Source organism: Ascaphus truei, chromosome 6, assembly GCF_040206685.1.
Source record: "Ascaphus truei isolate aAscTru1 chromosome 6, aAscTru1.hap1, whole genome shotgun sequence".
In the NCBI taxonomy this organism is placed as follows: Eukaryota; Metazoa; Chordata; class Amphibia; order Anura; family Ascaphidae; genus Ascaphus; species Ascaphus truei.
In genome coordinates, this window is record NC_134488.1 from 83,931,485 (window position 1) to 83,948,778 (window position 17,294).

At 40.4% G+C, this 17,294-nt stretch overlaps 1 protein-coding gene across 4 annotated transcripts in view; it reads right to left on the reverse strand.

Annotated features, from left to right (window-relative positions):
- Positions 1-868: 868 nt before the first annotated feature.
- Positions 869-17,294, reverse strand: part of CHD5 (chromodomain helicase DNA binding protein 5) — a 212,975-nt gene continuing 196,549 nt past the window's right edge. The window contains exon 41 of one of the 4 annotated variants that reach the window (XM_075604962.1): positions 869-4,030. In XM_075604962.1, coding sequence (XP_075461077.1) covers positions 3,915-4,030 — 116 coding nt within the window. In that variant the 3' untranslated portion in view covers positions 869-3,914. Of the gene's footprint in view, positions 4,034-17,294 lie in introns of all 4 variants that reach the window. The other 3 variants (XM_075604961.1, XM_075604963.1, XM_075604964.1) reach the window with 3 other exon arrangements.

Below are 17,294 nucleotides of genomic sequence, written 5' to 3' on the forward strand. Positions count from 1 at the left end.
TGGCAGCGTGATGCCATGTGACCTCGCGGCGTCCTTTGATGCCAGAGATAAAGTAAGGAGGGGGTTGCAAGCAGGGGGGGGGGGGGAGAGCAGGCAGGGGAGTGCAGACTGAAAAGTGTGTGCCCCCCTGGGTAAAGGGACTTCCATAGGAATTGCTTAGAAGTGCCTCTTTGCAAGTAACTGCAACTACAGTGGTTACTATTTTTATGTGCAGAATGTTGGAGGGTCTGCTAATATAACACAGGTTAGAATTAATTTGTCTTGAATATGAACTTAAGCTGGTATGTGATCTTTATTTTTGCATGGGTAACATTTGTTAATTTGAAGTAACTGCATTTAGTACTATAAAGGAAATCTTTTTTCCATATTGTAGATTTGGCCAAAACATATCAAAATTGTATTATCATTATATGTTAGTGCTTAGCATGTGGAATTGTCTACCATTATTGCACATCTTAAGGCAGACAAAAATATACTTGATTTGACATTTAAGGGTTATATATTAAGCACCAAAATCAGCCACTTTGCCATTACATTTATGCTCGGAAAGTAATCTGACGTAACACACTTATGTGCCTTAACTGCATATCAATTTCTACATGTCTTGTTTTCATTAAAAAAAAATCTGGAACAAAGCTGGGGAGAAAAAAGTGGCCACTTCAACATGCATACAGTATGGGGAACAAATGCACAAATATAAGCCATAAAAAAGGCTAAATGCAATGAAGCAGCCAGGACCAGTGGCAATGGCAGACAGGAAAAATAGGCCAGATACTGTATACAGTAAGTGACAATTTTTCCTTTCTGATATTGCCACTGGTCCTGGCTGCTTCATTGCATTTAGCCTGTTTTAGGCTTATATTTGTGCGTTTGTTCCCCATATGTCGGTTGATGTGCCCCCCTTTTTCTCCCCATTCATTTTTTGAGTGGGTTTTTTGGGGAGGCACGGTCTGTTCATTTTACCCATTATCTTGCAACATTTTCTAGTGTATTCTCACCTAGTACAATTAAATTATTTTTCTGCTACAACCATTGTGTGTGATAGTCTTTTCTAGTATGAGTGCTGTGTGTATCTCTTTTATTGTACATCTGAGGATTTAAGGAGATTCTTCTACCTACCGTATGTGCACCATTATTACTGCACTTTAGGATGGTTACATTGGAGTGCTGACTGACTTTCCTTACTAGATATTGTAATAATGTTTGACAGCTGTATACTTTTATACCAGCTTTGATGGAAAAAGAAAGTCAGAAGAATAAATAAATTACTGGACTACTGTACATGGCATTAATGAAGAGAACTTGATACACAACCTCAACAATCTGTTAATATCGTTCTTGTACAATAAAAATGTTGGAAAGATGTAGGATTATTCATTCTTTAACCAAAATTAAAAAGGCGCACACACATCATTTATGCAAATAAAGTATCACAATGGAAGTTGTATCTATTATAAACAAGACAGAAAGGGCGATGTAATAACATTTCACTCCCCACATGTGACCCTTTCCAGGGCAAACACACAGAGATCAGCACAGGCCACATGTATGCTGCCAAGTTACCAGCTGTGCTACCTGTTGAGTCATTTTTGAAAGTGCACCAACATATTAGTGAAGTGCCATGGCATCTATATCAGAACCTCAGATTTACTCATTGTACTCATAGATTGATATGATTAATATTTGCATTTACTGACATCCATTGGGATTGTATGATAAATTCCTCAATTGCTCAGTTGCCTTATGTTACCTTGTATTTTATCTTGTTGAATTGTGGATCTTACTGGAGGGTAGAGTCATAATTGTTAGCACCTAAAGTCCTCTACTGATGGTTTTCTTTAGAAACGTTGAACTACTTTATTGTTCACTGGTAGCCCTACTCCTAAACTATCTTATTGTTGTAGAAATGCTGTCTTGCATTCAGATGAAGATTCCGCAAATTAAGTATTGTTTAATCCCATAAAGATAGGTCTAATCTCCTTTGTACTGTACATTTTAAAAAAAAAAACACAAGCTTGGTAGACATACTTTTAACCTGTCCCTACTAAGTGAAAGCCTCCTGTATAGCTCATATTCCTATTCAAGCAGAGAAACATGGAGCACAAGTCTTGTGGATCACAGGATGACAATGTAAACTAACCGTGAAGGTTACACTGCAGTGCAAAGAATACCTCTGCACTGTTCATAACCTCGAACACTATGCAGGTAACGATCATGAACCAAAAGTGTAGATCAAGTAGTAAAGCCTGTTTGAGATGTGTGTTTTTTATGACAAATATATGAATTTGTCTTTTGTTCAAGTGTTATTCTGTTTAGCAAGCTATTTCCATGATTCCTGGAATGTCTTTTTCTAAAACGTACCACATGGAAACATGTATAATTAGTATGGGAATCTATTGCAAGATAAAAAAAAAAGGACACATTCATAAATGCTAAAACGTGACTGCGATAACTTTAAGAATATTGGCAACTGTGTGTTGTTGAGCCAAAACTGCCTTATTCCATGAAATATCTGATTTCTATCCGGAATCTCTTTCAAAGCTTTCAAAGCTTTATGTAAATCAGTAGGTGTTACTTCTTTCTATTTAGCTTAACTACACATTTACCATGCTGAATAAATCCCAGACATCCCTTGATCCACAAAGATGAGCAGATATATCTTTTATCATATGCCTATGATATTTATTGGTTTAGGGGTTGAGAGAGAAAATAAAAGGCCTTAAAAAATTATTAACACAATAAGCACAGAATGTGTAAAAAAAAAAAAAAAAAAAATGAATGGAAATGTAAAAGCAAAGCTCAGAAAAAGGGCACTAGTGATCATCTAAATGCCACAGAGGATTGTATCCTGCTTTGTATGCCTGCACATCATAAACTGCTAAGCACATTGAATGTACAAAGCTTTATGGTGATAAATAAGGAAAGAAGATGAACACTCTTTAGCCTTCTAAGCCACCCTGACAAAATGTAACTAGGGTACAAACAGCAGATTGCATCTTATAGCTTGTACTGGAATAGGCAATTGTGACCTTTTTGTACATTCAAGTAAATACTCCTTCACAGTAACTATTCAGACACTCCAATGTGTGATACGGTGGTGGTTGTGTAATTTAAGTACTGGAAATGACAATATTTTATGGCATTGGTGTCCGGTTTCAAAGGTTTCCACATAAAAAAAAAATCTATCCTTATACAGAGTATGATGAAAAATAATTTGATCAAATTAGCTTTTTTCTTTTCCAAAACACATGCACATGTAATATTCCATACAGGCCAAATGCCTTAATAAAATGTTTTGTTGTTGTTACTGAAGTGTTATGCAGTACAGTATATATTTTAGGATATTTAGCATATTGTGGTCTTATACAGAATACATATGTTAAAAAGGTATACGTACTGGATACATGAAAATCTAAAGTACCCAGTAGTTTATGTAGCCTGCAATATATTTAGTAGGTGCGATGGTTAATATGTGGGCCAATACTTAGCAAAACACCAGCTGCTCACTTTTCCAATCATAAAGCCGGCATATAAAGCAGCAACCAGGACAAATCCTGGAACGATTGAATCCTGGTCAAGGTTACTTGAATGGCCAAATGTGTGCATGCAGTTGCTTAAACCAAAAAAGAAGACAAAGATTTAACAAAGGCTGCTTATTAGCAAGTTGATTCCTGGACAACAAACAGATTTCCTTTAAAAGATGATAAAAAGGGAAACATAAATATTCTGGTAATACCCTTCATAAGTATTTCAGCTTTTATCAAGACAAACTCTTCAAGTCTTCAATAAGAAAGTGCAAAAAATGTACAAGGAAATTCAATCCCTTTTAACAAGAAGTCCATTCGATGGTTTTTGTAGAACACTATAAGTATGAATATGGCGGCCCCTGGGCACAACTTGCCTCTGGCTGTGACTTAGTCCTCAATAAAGATGATATCATTAAGTCGCCCTTTACGCTCCATAGACGCACCATCCTTCAATGAATCTGCTACTTTTTTATCTGGATAACTTGAGAGTGTCCCGTTCAATTCTGCTGGGACAAAAAAACAAAATAATCCCTAATTTAATATTTAATAGTAATCTCTTTTCTTATGTATAATTTTGTATAATGTTTGCACGCATGTTCATGGCTGATTGATTACTTAAAAGGTGACTGTATATTTGTAGAATGTATACAACATGGAATATGGAATAATTTTACCATCAGTTATGTTAACTCTGAGCTCAATATTGTAAAAGTACTATTGCTAAATATTGAGATAAACAGAAGTGGATGGATCATCACTTAAATCCCTTTGCTGCCGGATGGAGAACAATACATTGAAGAGTGGAAATGTCCCCTACAACATCAAAGGATTAAACACATCAAGAAACTGGCCATGTTTGGTAACACTGATCAATATACAGGTGTAGTGCGGTCAGAGTTGCCAAAGCTGTGGGAGCTTACGCCGAATGCAGCTGCAGTTTATGAATCTCTAAATTACCCTTGCACAAGCTGTAGTAAAAAACCTATTACAATTATTATCATTGTTTATTATTAAAGTGCCAACATATTCCATAGTGGAGTACAGAGCGATGTATATTAGAAAAACAGTTATATACAAGGACAAACATGCAAAAACAGATACATACAAGGACAAACATGCAAAAACAGATACATACAAGGACAAACATGCAAAAACTGATACGTACAAGGACAAACATGCAAAAACAGATACATACAAGGACAAACATGCAAAAACTGATATGTACAAGGACAAACATGCAAAAACAGATACGTACAAGGACAAACATGCAAAAACTGATACATACAAGGACAAACATGCAAAAACTGATACAAAGAGGTAATGCTCGCCAGAGCTTACAATCTAGAGGGAGAGAGAATGTTGAAACAAGGAGGTATGGTGGCTGCTTATTGTACAGGTAGGATAAGGTGTGGCTCAGTTTAGAATATGGCCCAGTCTGACAGTTGACTCCATTAAGGTTTGGGGGGGATGTTACATAGGGTGGAGATTGGTTAAGCCACACAGCTGCTCCCAATGGGGTTGGAGGGGGAGAGGAGTTGGATGTTGTACAGACCAAAGTTTCTGAATGTCTCTGCAATATCATCCTGGCTGGCCCTCCGCTGACTTAAACTTAACATGGCAAAAACAGAGCTCCACATACTACTTCCCAAACCTGGCCCTATTACCACATTACTGTTGGAAGTACAGATGCAGCGGCCATTATTTTAAGAAATCACGGCACCGTTTTCGTGTGCGCTGCTGTACTCCATGCGGTATTCACGCCGCCCTCACACTGCCAGGTTTACCCGCGGTTTACAACTGTTGATGTATTTTAATTTAATGGTTTCAGATTTTTTTGGGTGCAATTCTTCGCGTAACCGCCAGGTGGCAGAAATGAATGAATTGTAATGTGTACAGTTCTGTCTGTGCTACTGTGTCAATTTGCAGGTGTTTAAAACCAGATAAAAACAAAGTCTACCACAGTGGTCCATTATGATTCGACCTTGAAGACGTTATCAAATTTAGGCACTTCATAATAAAAACTTATAAAACTCAAAGTTGTGTGCTTTTTTCTACATTCCTACAGTATTCTTGCACAATTGCTGACTGGACTGTACACCCTACATGTATAAAAAAAAACCTGACTGTAGTTATGCATTTTTAATATTTTCTGCAATTAATGCTGCAGCAGATAACATGGCGACTGTAGCCGAAATATATGAATATTTCATTTCGAACTCTGATTTTTACAAATTTTCACCTGACGTTCGTGGTTGGAAGCATTCGATAAGAAAAACCTTAAGTAGCGATCCGTCTTTTTTTCCGCATTGCCCTGCCTGCCAGAGATACAAGAGGGTATTGGGGTGTGGTCCCTGATTTTTACAGTATGTTTGATCATGGCAACTTCAAAAGGAGAAAGGTCGGGTTTAATCCATATAAAATTCGTCAATCCCAATCCAGCAATGTAACAGCACCGGCAACAGTGCCAGCACCGACACCAGCACCGGCTTACAATAACGGTCCGACCGTCAGTGAAAAAACGGGTGAACGGCAATCCTTGCTACCTGTCCCCGCCGGAATACCTGCAAAATTTACAGCTTGAGCCTGATTTCACGTACAGGTACCAGCAAGCTTGCGTGTATCAAAAGATTTCCAGCTTCATCACCAGTCAACTATAATGCAGACTACGGGAGTGACAGTGGCTCATCTCCACCCGTTTGGCAAAGTTTATAATGAAGGTAAATATAATGTACAGTACAGTATTAAGTTTAAAGCTGCAGTTCAAGCTGCCGTTTAAAAAAAAAATATTATTTAAAAAAAAATACAATATGCACACAGACAAGTGATTAGCTACATTAAGCTGCAGATCGATCCGTTCTCTTGTAATCAATCGCTTTGCTCAGGGTTATTTAATTCAATTATTGCACAATTATTGAAAATGTAGTCCTGCAATATGATTTACTGAACAGTTACTACAGTAGATACAATTGGTGGACAGCTAGGGAGAGGGCGGGGCTCACGAGCCAGAGCCTATCAGAAGTTTGTTCTGATTGTACAGACGCACATGTACTGTAGGATATTGCTTGAACTGCTGCTTTAATTCCCAATGACGCGACTTGACGCATGCGCAATACCGGAAATAATAGTAACTTTTTTCCCCCAGAAAATAAACTTTGACATCAAGCTGAAAAATGCAAAAGGAGGGATTTCGATGGATCTCTAATATTACTTTTTTAAAACGTTGCTTGCGCATTGTTAATCTGATTTAAAAATCCAATTAGGCAAAACATTTAGAGTGACAGTGCAATTTTTATTGATTAGGATAGAATAATTGTGAGCTTCATAAAAAATCCTTATACAGTATGCTTGCATGTGTAATTAACTCTGCTTGGCAAAACCAGAGCTCCTCATACTTCCTCCCAAACCTGACCCCACATACTGTTGGAAGTACAATCATTCACCCAGTAGCCCAAGCACGCTGCCTAGGGGTCACACGACACCTCTCCACATTCTCCTCTCACATTAAAAACGTATCTAAAACCTATCACTTTTTCCTCTGTAATATTATAAAGATACGCCCTTTCCTCTGTTGCTCGACTGCTAAAACTCTAAAGCCCTCATTCTCTCCCGTTTCGATTACTGTAACCTCCTGCTGTCCGGCCTTACTGCCTCTCTCTTGTCTCTCCTACAATCTATCCTAAACACTGCTGCCAGAATCACTCTACTCTTTCCTAAATCTGTCTCAGCATCTCCCCTGCTGAAATCACTCTCCTGACTTCCTATCAAATCCTGCATCTAGCACTCAATTCTCCTCCTCACTTTTAAAGCTTTACACTTTTCTGCCCCTCCTTACATCTCAGCCCTAATTTCTCGCTATGCACCATCCCGACTCTTGCGTTCTGTTCAAGAATGTCTTCTCTCTACCCCTTTTGTATCTAAAACCCTCTCCCGCCTTAAACCTTTCTCACTGACTGCCCCACACCTCTGGAATGCCCATCCCCTAAATCTTCCTACCTACCAATTAGATTGTAAGCTCTTCGGAGCAGGGACTCCTCTTCCTAAATGTTACTTTTATGTCTGAAGCACTTATTCCCATGATCTGTTATTTGTATTATTTGTTATTTATATGATTGTCAGTGTATTACTGCTGTGAAGCGCTATGTACATTAATGGCGCCATATAAATAAAGACATACAGATGCAGCAACGAGTATCCGAACAATTACCTTTGAAAATCTGGGGCAATCTCCCAGTAATGCTTTAACATTTCTGTGAAATTTCTGCAAACAGACTAATGGCCCATCGGATTAACACAGTGGGGGTCCCCTGGTAGTCTGAATGGGACTGCCAGGGACCCCAGATGTGTTAATCCGATGGGCCATTAGTCTGTCTGCAGAAATGTCACAGAAATGTTGCAGCATTACTGGGATATTGCCCCAAATTTTCTCAGGGAAGTGTTCGGATACTCGTTGCTGCATCAGTACATACTGTAAGGAATCGGGGGAACTCGCCCCCTGCGGCGTGTTCCCTCCTTACTTGCCGCATCTCAGTTCCCGCTCTCCTTACAGAGCATGCACGCACCTGCGGTTCCCCTACTCGTACCACGGAGCCAGGCCATCCCCGGGCACGTCGCACATTCTCTCACGCGTGGCGCGTACATGTGACGGCGTGAGCCGCCCTCCAGCTGTGAGTCAAGTTTCACGCCCCCTTGTGGCGTATTCTCTTCTGTCAAGATTCTCTGATGTCTCTCTGTATGGCGTGCGCTGCCCTCTAGCTGCGAGTCAAGTTTCTCTGATGATTCTGTGTGGTGGACGCCGCCCTCTAGCTGTGAGTCTAATCTTCCTATGCATCTCTGCCCCCTAGTCTGTTGGATCGCTCGGAGTTCGATCCTGAAGAGGGGGGTACTGTGACGATGCGCGGAACACGCCCCCTCGGCGTGTTCCTTCCTTACCTGTTTAACTTCTGATCGCCGCCCTCTAGCTGCGAGTCAAGATCCTGTGTCTTTAAGTATTTTGACGCAAGCGTCGCCATCTTGCTTTCTGGCAAATCCTGCCCTCTTCCTCCTGACAGGAAGTAAGCCTCACTCTGACTCACATTGCTATCTAGTCAGTTGCTACCTGCCCTGGTTCCTGCTAGTACTACCATTGCATGCTGTTTCTGCCTGGACCTCCTTGGGACCTTTACTCATCTCATTTGGATTCCGGAAGGCTGGGACAGTCACTCATTTACTACTGGTTAGTTTACCGTGTAGGTAGTGTAGGACCTGCTGATTACGGTTTACCTTGACGTGGTAGCAGGCTTACAATACTTTGGCCAAAGCATTCAACTAAAGAACCCTTACTTTGAACTTAGTTTCGCTGCACTCTTCTGTTACTGGCACTATGCCTTTAAGGAGGCTGGACGTTCTCCAAGAAGCAATTCTATTGTTACCTTGTGCTCTGGACTCTACCTCCCCTGCTCCTCTCTAGTTCTCGTTATTAGTACCTGAGTATTCTGAGGCTTGCTGCTACTCTCCACGCAGAGGCCTGAGTTCCTGGTTCCCGAAGGCCTGCTGTTACTCTCTACGCAGAGGCCTGTGTTCCCGTGTTTCCTGAGACCTGCTGCTACTCTCCACGCAGAGGTCAGTGCTGCTACTTTCCACGCTAAGGCCTGTGTTCCTGATTTCCTAAGGTCTGCTGCTACTCTCCACGCAGAGGCCTGTTCCAGACTCCTGTGCTGAAGCGTTGGTTTCCCCCCGCGTTGGTGCCTGAGAACGTGCGCATCCCCGCTCTGCTGCCAGAGGATGCGCACACATGCAGCTGGGCTAGTCGTGTCCCTGAGCTTGGCTCCGCACCTCAGGACACGTCGCGCATTCTCCAGCACGCAGCGCGCTCACGTGACTACGTGCACCGATCCCCAGCTGCGCGGCAACTCATTCCATTTCGTCTCTCCTGCGGATTCCCCACCTCGCTATCGGGTCCCTTCCTTTCTCTCGGCTTGTGTGTAGGAGCACAAGCGTAAACACATACATACATGTTAGAGGTATGGCAAGTAGGCTTTCTTGAAAAGGTGGGATTTTGGAGAGTTTTTAAACAGCTGAAAGCTGGGGGAGAGACGGAAGGTATGTGCTAGAGAATTCCAGAAAGAGAGGGCATCACGGGTGAAGACATGTAGACGGAATTAAAACAATTAAAGAACCCATCAGACAGACAAAACTGGAAATGGAAAAGACGAGAAAGGCGTTTAGATTCTTGAAGTCAGAAGGGACGGAGGCATCATATCAGAATTATAAGGAATGTAACAAAAGTTGCAAAAGGGTCAATCAAATGAGCAAAAATGAATAATGAAAAAAGGATTGCAATAGAAAGAAAGATCAATCCTAAAAAGTTCTTTAAGTACCTTAATAACAAAAAAATGAGAAAATAAAATATAGGACCCTTTTAATGTGAGATGGGCAGGCAGATTATTGGAGATAAGGGAAAAGCAGAGGTATTAAACAAATTCTTTGCCTCTCTGTTTACCAGGGAAGAATCAATTTCAATAGTAGTGCCGCAGGAGGAAGCCACAACCTCCATATTAATGAACAATTGGTTACTGTTAACTAAGGAAGAAGTTCATAGGCGGCTTGAAAAAATGTAACTAAATAAGGCACCTGGCCCCAATGGCATACATCCAAGAGTTCTCAAGGAATTATGTTCAGTAATTGCCAAACCATTACATTTAATATTCAAGGACTCCATTTCCACAGCCTCCGTATCACAAGATTGGCGTAAAGCCGGTGTGGTGCCTAAATTTAAAAAGGGAGCTAGATCACAACCGGGGAATTACAGACCTGTAAGCCTGACTTCAATAGTGGGGAAACTACTTGAAGGTTTAATACAGGATAATATTCAGGAATATCTAATGGAAAACAAAATTATTAGTAATAGTCAGCATGGATTTATGAAGGATAGATCATGCCAAACTAACCTTATTTGTTTCTTTGAGGAGGTAAGTAGGAATTTAGACCAGGGTAATGCAGTTGATGTGGTCTACTTAAATTTTGCAAAGGCTTTTGATACGGTTCCACACAAGAGGTTGGTGTACAAAATAAAGCAAATTGGACTCAGTATAAATATATGCACCTGGATTTAAATCTGGTTGAAGGACAGACAACAGAGGGTTGTCATACTGTAAATGGAACTTTTCAGGTTGGGCTAGGGTCGTGAATGGAGTACCTCAGGGATTGGTACTGGGACCCCTGCTTTTTAACTTGTTTATTAATGACCTTGAGGTTGGCATTGAGAGTTAAGTCTCCATCTTTGCTGATGATACTAAATTGTGGAAGGTAGTGGAATTACAGCAGGGTGTAATTTCTCTCCAGAAGGACTTGGAGAGACTGGAAACTTGGGCAGGTAAACGGCAGATGAGGTTTAATACAGATAAATGTAAGATTATGTATTTGGGAAGCAAGAATAAACAGGCGACTTACAAATTAAATGGGGATAAATTGGGGGAATCCTTGATGGAGAAGAATTTAGGAGTGCTTGTAGACAGCAGGCTTAGCAATAGTCCCCAATGTCATGCAGTAGCAGCAAAGGCAAACACAATCTTATTTTGCATTAAATGAGCAATGGATGGAAAGGAAGTAAACATAATTAAGCCCCTTTATCAATCAGTAGTAAGACCACACCTTGAATATGGAGTACAATTTTGGGCACCACTCCTTAGAAAAGACATTATGGAACTAGAGAGAGTGCAGAGAAGAACCACAAAATGAATAAAGGGGATGGACAATCTAACTTATGAGGAGAGGCTAGCTAAATTAGATATATTTACACTAGAAAATATATTCAGGGACAGTACAAGGAGCTTTCAAAAGGTATCCCTAGGGCAGTACAAAGGACTCTGAGTCATCCCTAAAGGTTGGAGGAAAGAAGATTTCACCAGCAACAAAGGAACGGGTTCTTTAGAGTAAGGGCAGTTAAAATGTGGAATTCATTACCCATGGAGACTGTGATGGCAGGTACAATAGATTCGGACATTAGGTCGGACATCTTTTTAGAAAGGAAAGGTATACAGGGATATACCAAATAAGTAAACATGAGAAGGATGTTGATCCAGAGAGTAATCTGATTGCCAATTCTTGGAGTCAGGGAGGAATTTATTTTTCCCCTTATGAGATATCATTGGATGATATCTGTCACTGGGGTTTTTTGTTTGCCTTCCTCTGGATCAATAAGTAAGTATAGATATAGGATAAGGTATCTGTTGTCTAAATGTAGCATAGGTTGAACTTGATGGACGCATGTCTTTTTTCAACCTCATCTACTATGCAACTACTATGTAACTATGTAAAAGTGGTCAAAGTCACTATAATGCTGTGAAAATGCTTCCCCATTCTAGACATTTTTTTTAGACCTACACATTTGAATGAAGTGTAACTTTTCCCCAGCACTGGGAAGGGGCTTCACAGCATATGAATAAAGGCGTTACGGCCATATTTACTAAGTGGTGCTCTTCCATAAGTCACCTTTCAGCACTCAAAGTATCACTTTATAAATAATGAAATACATATTTTTATTTTTAGTTATTCTCCAAAGCTCTAACGCTGTACGGTCTGCTAAAAATACATGACACAAAGTATAGCAATCTACATTGGTCAGTTACAGGTTCTGTCATTTTCTCTTGCTAGGATACCGTCTCCTAATCCAATATCATGTCAGTTATCACTCAACAATACGCCTTCATAGCGATATATATATATATTGCACTTAATCTTCAAATTATACTTAAACATAATAAGCTATTAAAGAGAAAATAAGAGCTTTTTGGATGATATTTTACATTTAAAAAAATAATTTAATAACAAGATGGCAACCATCTGGCTTTCACCTTGGGATTCAAAATACAAATGGCAGGAGGGAATTAAACCATCCTCCCTACAGGCCATAATTTAGAATTCCAAACAAAAGGTGACACGGTGTGCTAATTTCATGTCATTTCCCAGAATCCATTGCTGCAGTGGAAGCAATGTATTCAAGGAGATAACGGGGAAAAGCAGGGTTGCAGACCTGTCTGAGACATGTGAATGATATTTGTATTTGCTTTATGCTGTATGGTGGAGGGTTTTTGTTACTTTTTTTACCCACCATAACTTATATAATGTGAGGTTGAATTCCTATCCAAATATCAAAAAAAGCCAGCAGCGCTAGATGAAGAGTGAATCAGAGAGTTATAAGCAACACTGCCCTATAGTCATCAAAACACGATCCGATGTATGATGCCTGAATCGGCGATATAGCCCATTAAAGTCAATGGCGGATACAGCTGTCTCGCGCTTTGATGACTCCAGGACTTTGTGTTTATATACAATGTTTAAACAGATTAAAATAAATGGAGGTTACTCACCAAGTAACAGTAGTTGTCTGAAGGTAGAAACCTCCATACTTCCACTCTGTAAAGACTCGTGGTCCTGTACACACGATTTTCAGCACATACCACAGAAAGTCTTAGGCTGAGGTCCCGCTGCATCCGGACGTGTGCACGTCACTCACCAGCTCCTGACTTCCTCCCGAGTCGGCCCCAGTCCCTCCTCACTGCAAGGCTCACTACGCACTGTGACGCATCAGCCGGCAGGGGATGCAACAGGATTGGGATCCCGAGCGGTGACACGTCACGTTGTGTGCTGGTGAGCCTATCAGCATCGGGTGCTGTACCTTTCTGGAGCTGTCAGAGCTTCTCCCGCCTCCAAAAGGTAGGGGGGGGGGGGGAGTGTGTGTGTGATCTGTGTGTTTCGCACAGCCCCGGCGTATCTCCCATTCCTCTCCCACACACACGGGGGGGAGGGAGGGGAACTTTACAGCACCCGATCTGCCCCCTTGTATCACCCCCCCCTCTCCTCCCGGACCCACAACCCGCCCCCCCCTCTCCTGTGGACCCACAACCTCCTTCACCGATCTCCCCGGGCTAAATGGCTATGCCCCCCCGACCCGTTTTAGCCACGCCCCCCCGCTCCCTACGGACCGCAGATAGCGAAGTGCCTCTCCACGCGCCGCCTGTATGCAGTGCGGGCGCGCTGTCTGATGCAGCGGGGCCTCGGCCTTACTACCTTCCCAGAATGCCCCATAAACACTTTCATAATGCATCTATTTGATACAAGCGTATGGATGCTAAATTACAAACCTAAACAAAATCATTAGAAAAGTAGTCAATATGAAATTTAGGACGACACTCCCTCATGGGCTACTCAAGCCCCATAATCTCTAAATAAAATAATATATATCCTGTCTTTATAAACAAACATTTTCACAAAATGTTCACACACACTGGTATAAATTCCCTCTTTAATCCACCTATAAGAGAAATTGATTCCCTGAAGAAATCTGAATGCAGAACACTGTACTCAATGAAAATTAGCAATGTAGATTTTTCGGAGAGAAAGGCAGTTCATTTAATTACAAAAAGTAGTGAAAAGGAAAAAATAGCGACTGTAGCGTTTTCCTCCTTTAGCTAAGATGCAGGGATATATTAACAAGCTGTATATTGCAGGCGTAATCAGTAGAGAGGCTTTATTTACAGTACAGTACTACAGTGATCATAAAGGTATGCATGATTCATGCTTTAATTACCGCCATGGCAGCCATGGGGTTAATGACACCTTTCTTTTAAAGTGCTCTATTCTACGTATTTCTTTTAACATGTTATTGTGTTTTGTTTTCTAAATTGGTGGCCTACGTAGTGGCCCCAGTTGGCTAATCGGCATGCAGGCCTTGTTACATCAGGGGGTGTTCAGAGTCTTTGGGTGGGGTGGGGTTAGAGGCTGTGGGCAATGAGGTCACGGAGGGGGGGGGGGGGGCGGACGTAACTCTAGTCCCGGGCCCCGGGAAATGTGTCTGCGGCTAATAGTAAAAGTACGTTTAGGAGTCTTCCTATGTTGCCTGAATATTGCTCTGGTATTGCTGATATGATTAACAAAAATAATACAGGTAAGTGTGGGACAAAGTGTGGTTTAGAAGCGCTGCACTGCAAATTTACTGATGAATATTTTTTTTAACAATGTATCCCTGAAACACAAAAAACACTATATTTGCCAAAAGTAGCATCATCCCAAGAAAATGGGTTGCGTAAAAGTAATTTAATTAAGTAAATGGCACAGTAGATAGTATACTAGTATATGCTATAGCAAGATTTTCTTTAAATTCCCATATACTTTGAACTCATTGTGGCTACACAAGTCCAGTAAATAAAGTTACTGTAATTCACTATACATCCTGTATGTATGTCTTTATTTATACAGCATAGCGCCATTAATATACATAGTGCTTCACAGTAGTTGTTGCATTTCTAAAGCAAAAGTAATTACAATTATTAATGGAACATGCCATGCCTATTGATTTTTAGCGTTATGCAAACTTTTGGACGAAAGAGAACTTTTATGCCGAACTGAAAGGGGTGAAATTTGCTAAGTTTGCACATCTCTATTATTAATGAATTGATAAAGCTCCATGCTCACTTCCTTTGCCTCCAGGGATGCAAACAACATGTTGTCTTGGCTATTAAAGTGTCATAGAAGCTTTGCTTGTTGCATGTACAATCCTGGGTTTAGTGCAGTGTAAGATACCAAAAATGGTTGTCTACAACAAAAAAAGTTAATTAAAAAGTTGTAGTAACAGATTGTTATAAAAACACAGTAACTGCACTTATTCCCCCACCTGCTGTCTCTGTAACTTTCCCAACATGCCACTTAGATTGTAAGCTCTTCGGGGCAGGGATTTCCTTTCCTATTGTCTGACTTTGCTGCGCTTATTGTATTATTAGAATTCCCTGTACTGTATTGTCTTTGTAAAGCGCAAGGTACACTGTGGGCACTATATAAATAAAGATATGCTGTAAGAAAACCCATTAGCCTCCCCATCCTAAAAATAGAAAGGGTTATATGACCGCTACTGAGTACTGCAGGCTCTCTGAAAGTAAGGACTTTGAAAGTTAAAAAAAAGATCTTAAGTCCGTGTAAATAAATACGCTTAGAAAAGGAAATGCCCACGTATGTAATATTTTGTGTATAAGAGACTGGTCTGAGAGCGAGGGTAGGCAGTCATCAGTGAGACGAGGAGTCACCATCTAGTAGAAACGCATGTAATGTTGATGTGAATACCATATGTCTGTAAGTAAATTTGAAGACTAAAGCTTCTTTATCTGTACTTACAGTACGTACAAATATAGGATAAAGTATCTGTCGTCTAAATTTAGCATACTGTAGGTTGAACATGATGGACGTATGTTATTTTTTAACCTCATTTACTATGTAATTATGTTATCTGCCAAAATGTGAGTGCTGAAATGTATGAATCTCAGAAGAATAGAGATTTTACATATACATCAGTATATATAATATACATACTGTAGAGTAATAATCACAGAAATCATGCAAAACTCAAACAGCATCTCTCATTACATTTCGGGATCAAGACATGACCCTTCCTCAGCAAGATTCAATGATGAAGGGTCATGTCCCTAACTGAAACATACCTTTCTGTGAATAAACTCAGAATACATATAGGGCTTCCCACTGGGTAAGACTGACAGGCCATATAGTTTTGTAAAGCTTTATGTTGCATCGTCTTGAATTATTTCTCAATTGTTTTTGTTATATAAAACAAAAAAAGATCGTAGAAAAACACAGAAAATTCCAGTCCAATCAAATGTATAAAAAGAAACAAATATACACTTACATATAAAATAGGATCATATGAATCCTGTCATCCCACACATCTGAGTAAGCACAACCATGGGGGTCGGATCCTGGAAACCCAGGTCCCGCATCAAAGTCCTTAATGGAAAAGGTAAGAGTCCTACCGGCAAATTGTTAGAGCAGTTGGGGTTGATGTCCTCGTGGCAGCTAAGGGGGTGTCAGTATCAGGATGTCCGTCGTCACGGCATCAGACGTTGCTGTGTGATGACCTAACCTCTTTCGCGTCGTCAAATGACGCTACATCAGGGGGTTGGTCTAACAGATCCTAAGATTGGTCTTAAATTACCAAGAGGGGATTTGGGGTACTACAGGCATACCCCGGTTTAAGGACACTCACTTTAAGTACACTCGCAAGGACATATCGTCCAATAGGCAAATGGCAGTTCGCGCATGCGCCTGTCAGCACGTCCTGAACAGCAATACCAGCTCCCTACCTGTACCGGAGCTGTGCGCACGCGGGGAAACTATAGAGCCCGTTACAAATGCGTTATTTACATCAGTTATGCACATATATGATGATTGCAGTACAGTACATGCATCAATAAGTGGAAAAAAGGTAGTGCTTCACTTTAAGTACATTTTCGCTTTACATACATGCTCTGGACCCATTGCGTACGTTGCTCTGGACCTCACAATAGCTGTCCTATCCTCCATGGATACATTTATAACTATGTCTTTCCTACATTTGGTCCTATATTATTTGGCTTGAAGATTTATATAGATCTGAGAAGTTGATATGTGGATCTATACAATTGTCTGTAAATCTGTTTATAGATTAAGAGAGGATGTGATTTAAGAGATGATGTAATTGTCATATGTATATACATAATTAATACTATAATTTTCTCTCTTTTGTCTCTTTATCTATGGTACCTCTCTTATCCGATATTGCAATTTATATTGTAATATATAGTTGGCTAGTACTGTGTATACAGTAGGTCAACAATTTGGGATGATCATTTTTTTATAATATCTTGTATCATCATTTTTTAGCATGATCCCATTTATGCTCTGCAGTATCCAGCATGGGATTAAGGTAATTTGATTAACCTTTATAATGCCAATTTACATGGGTGC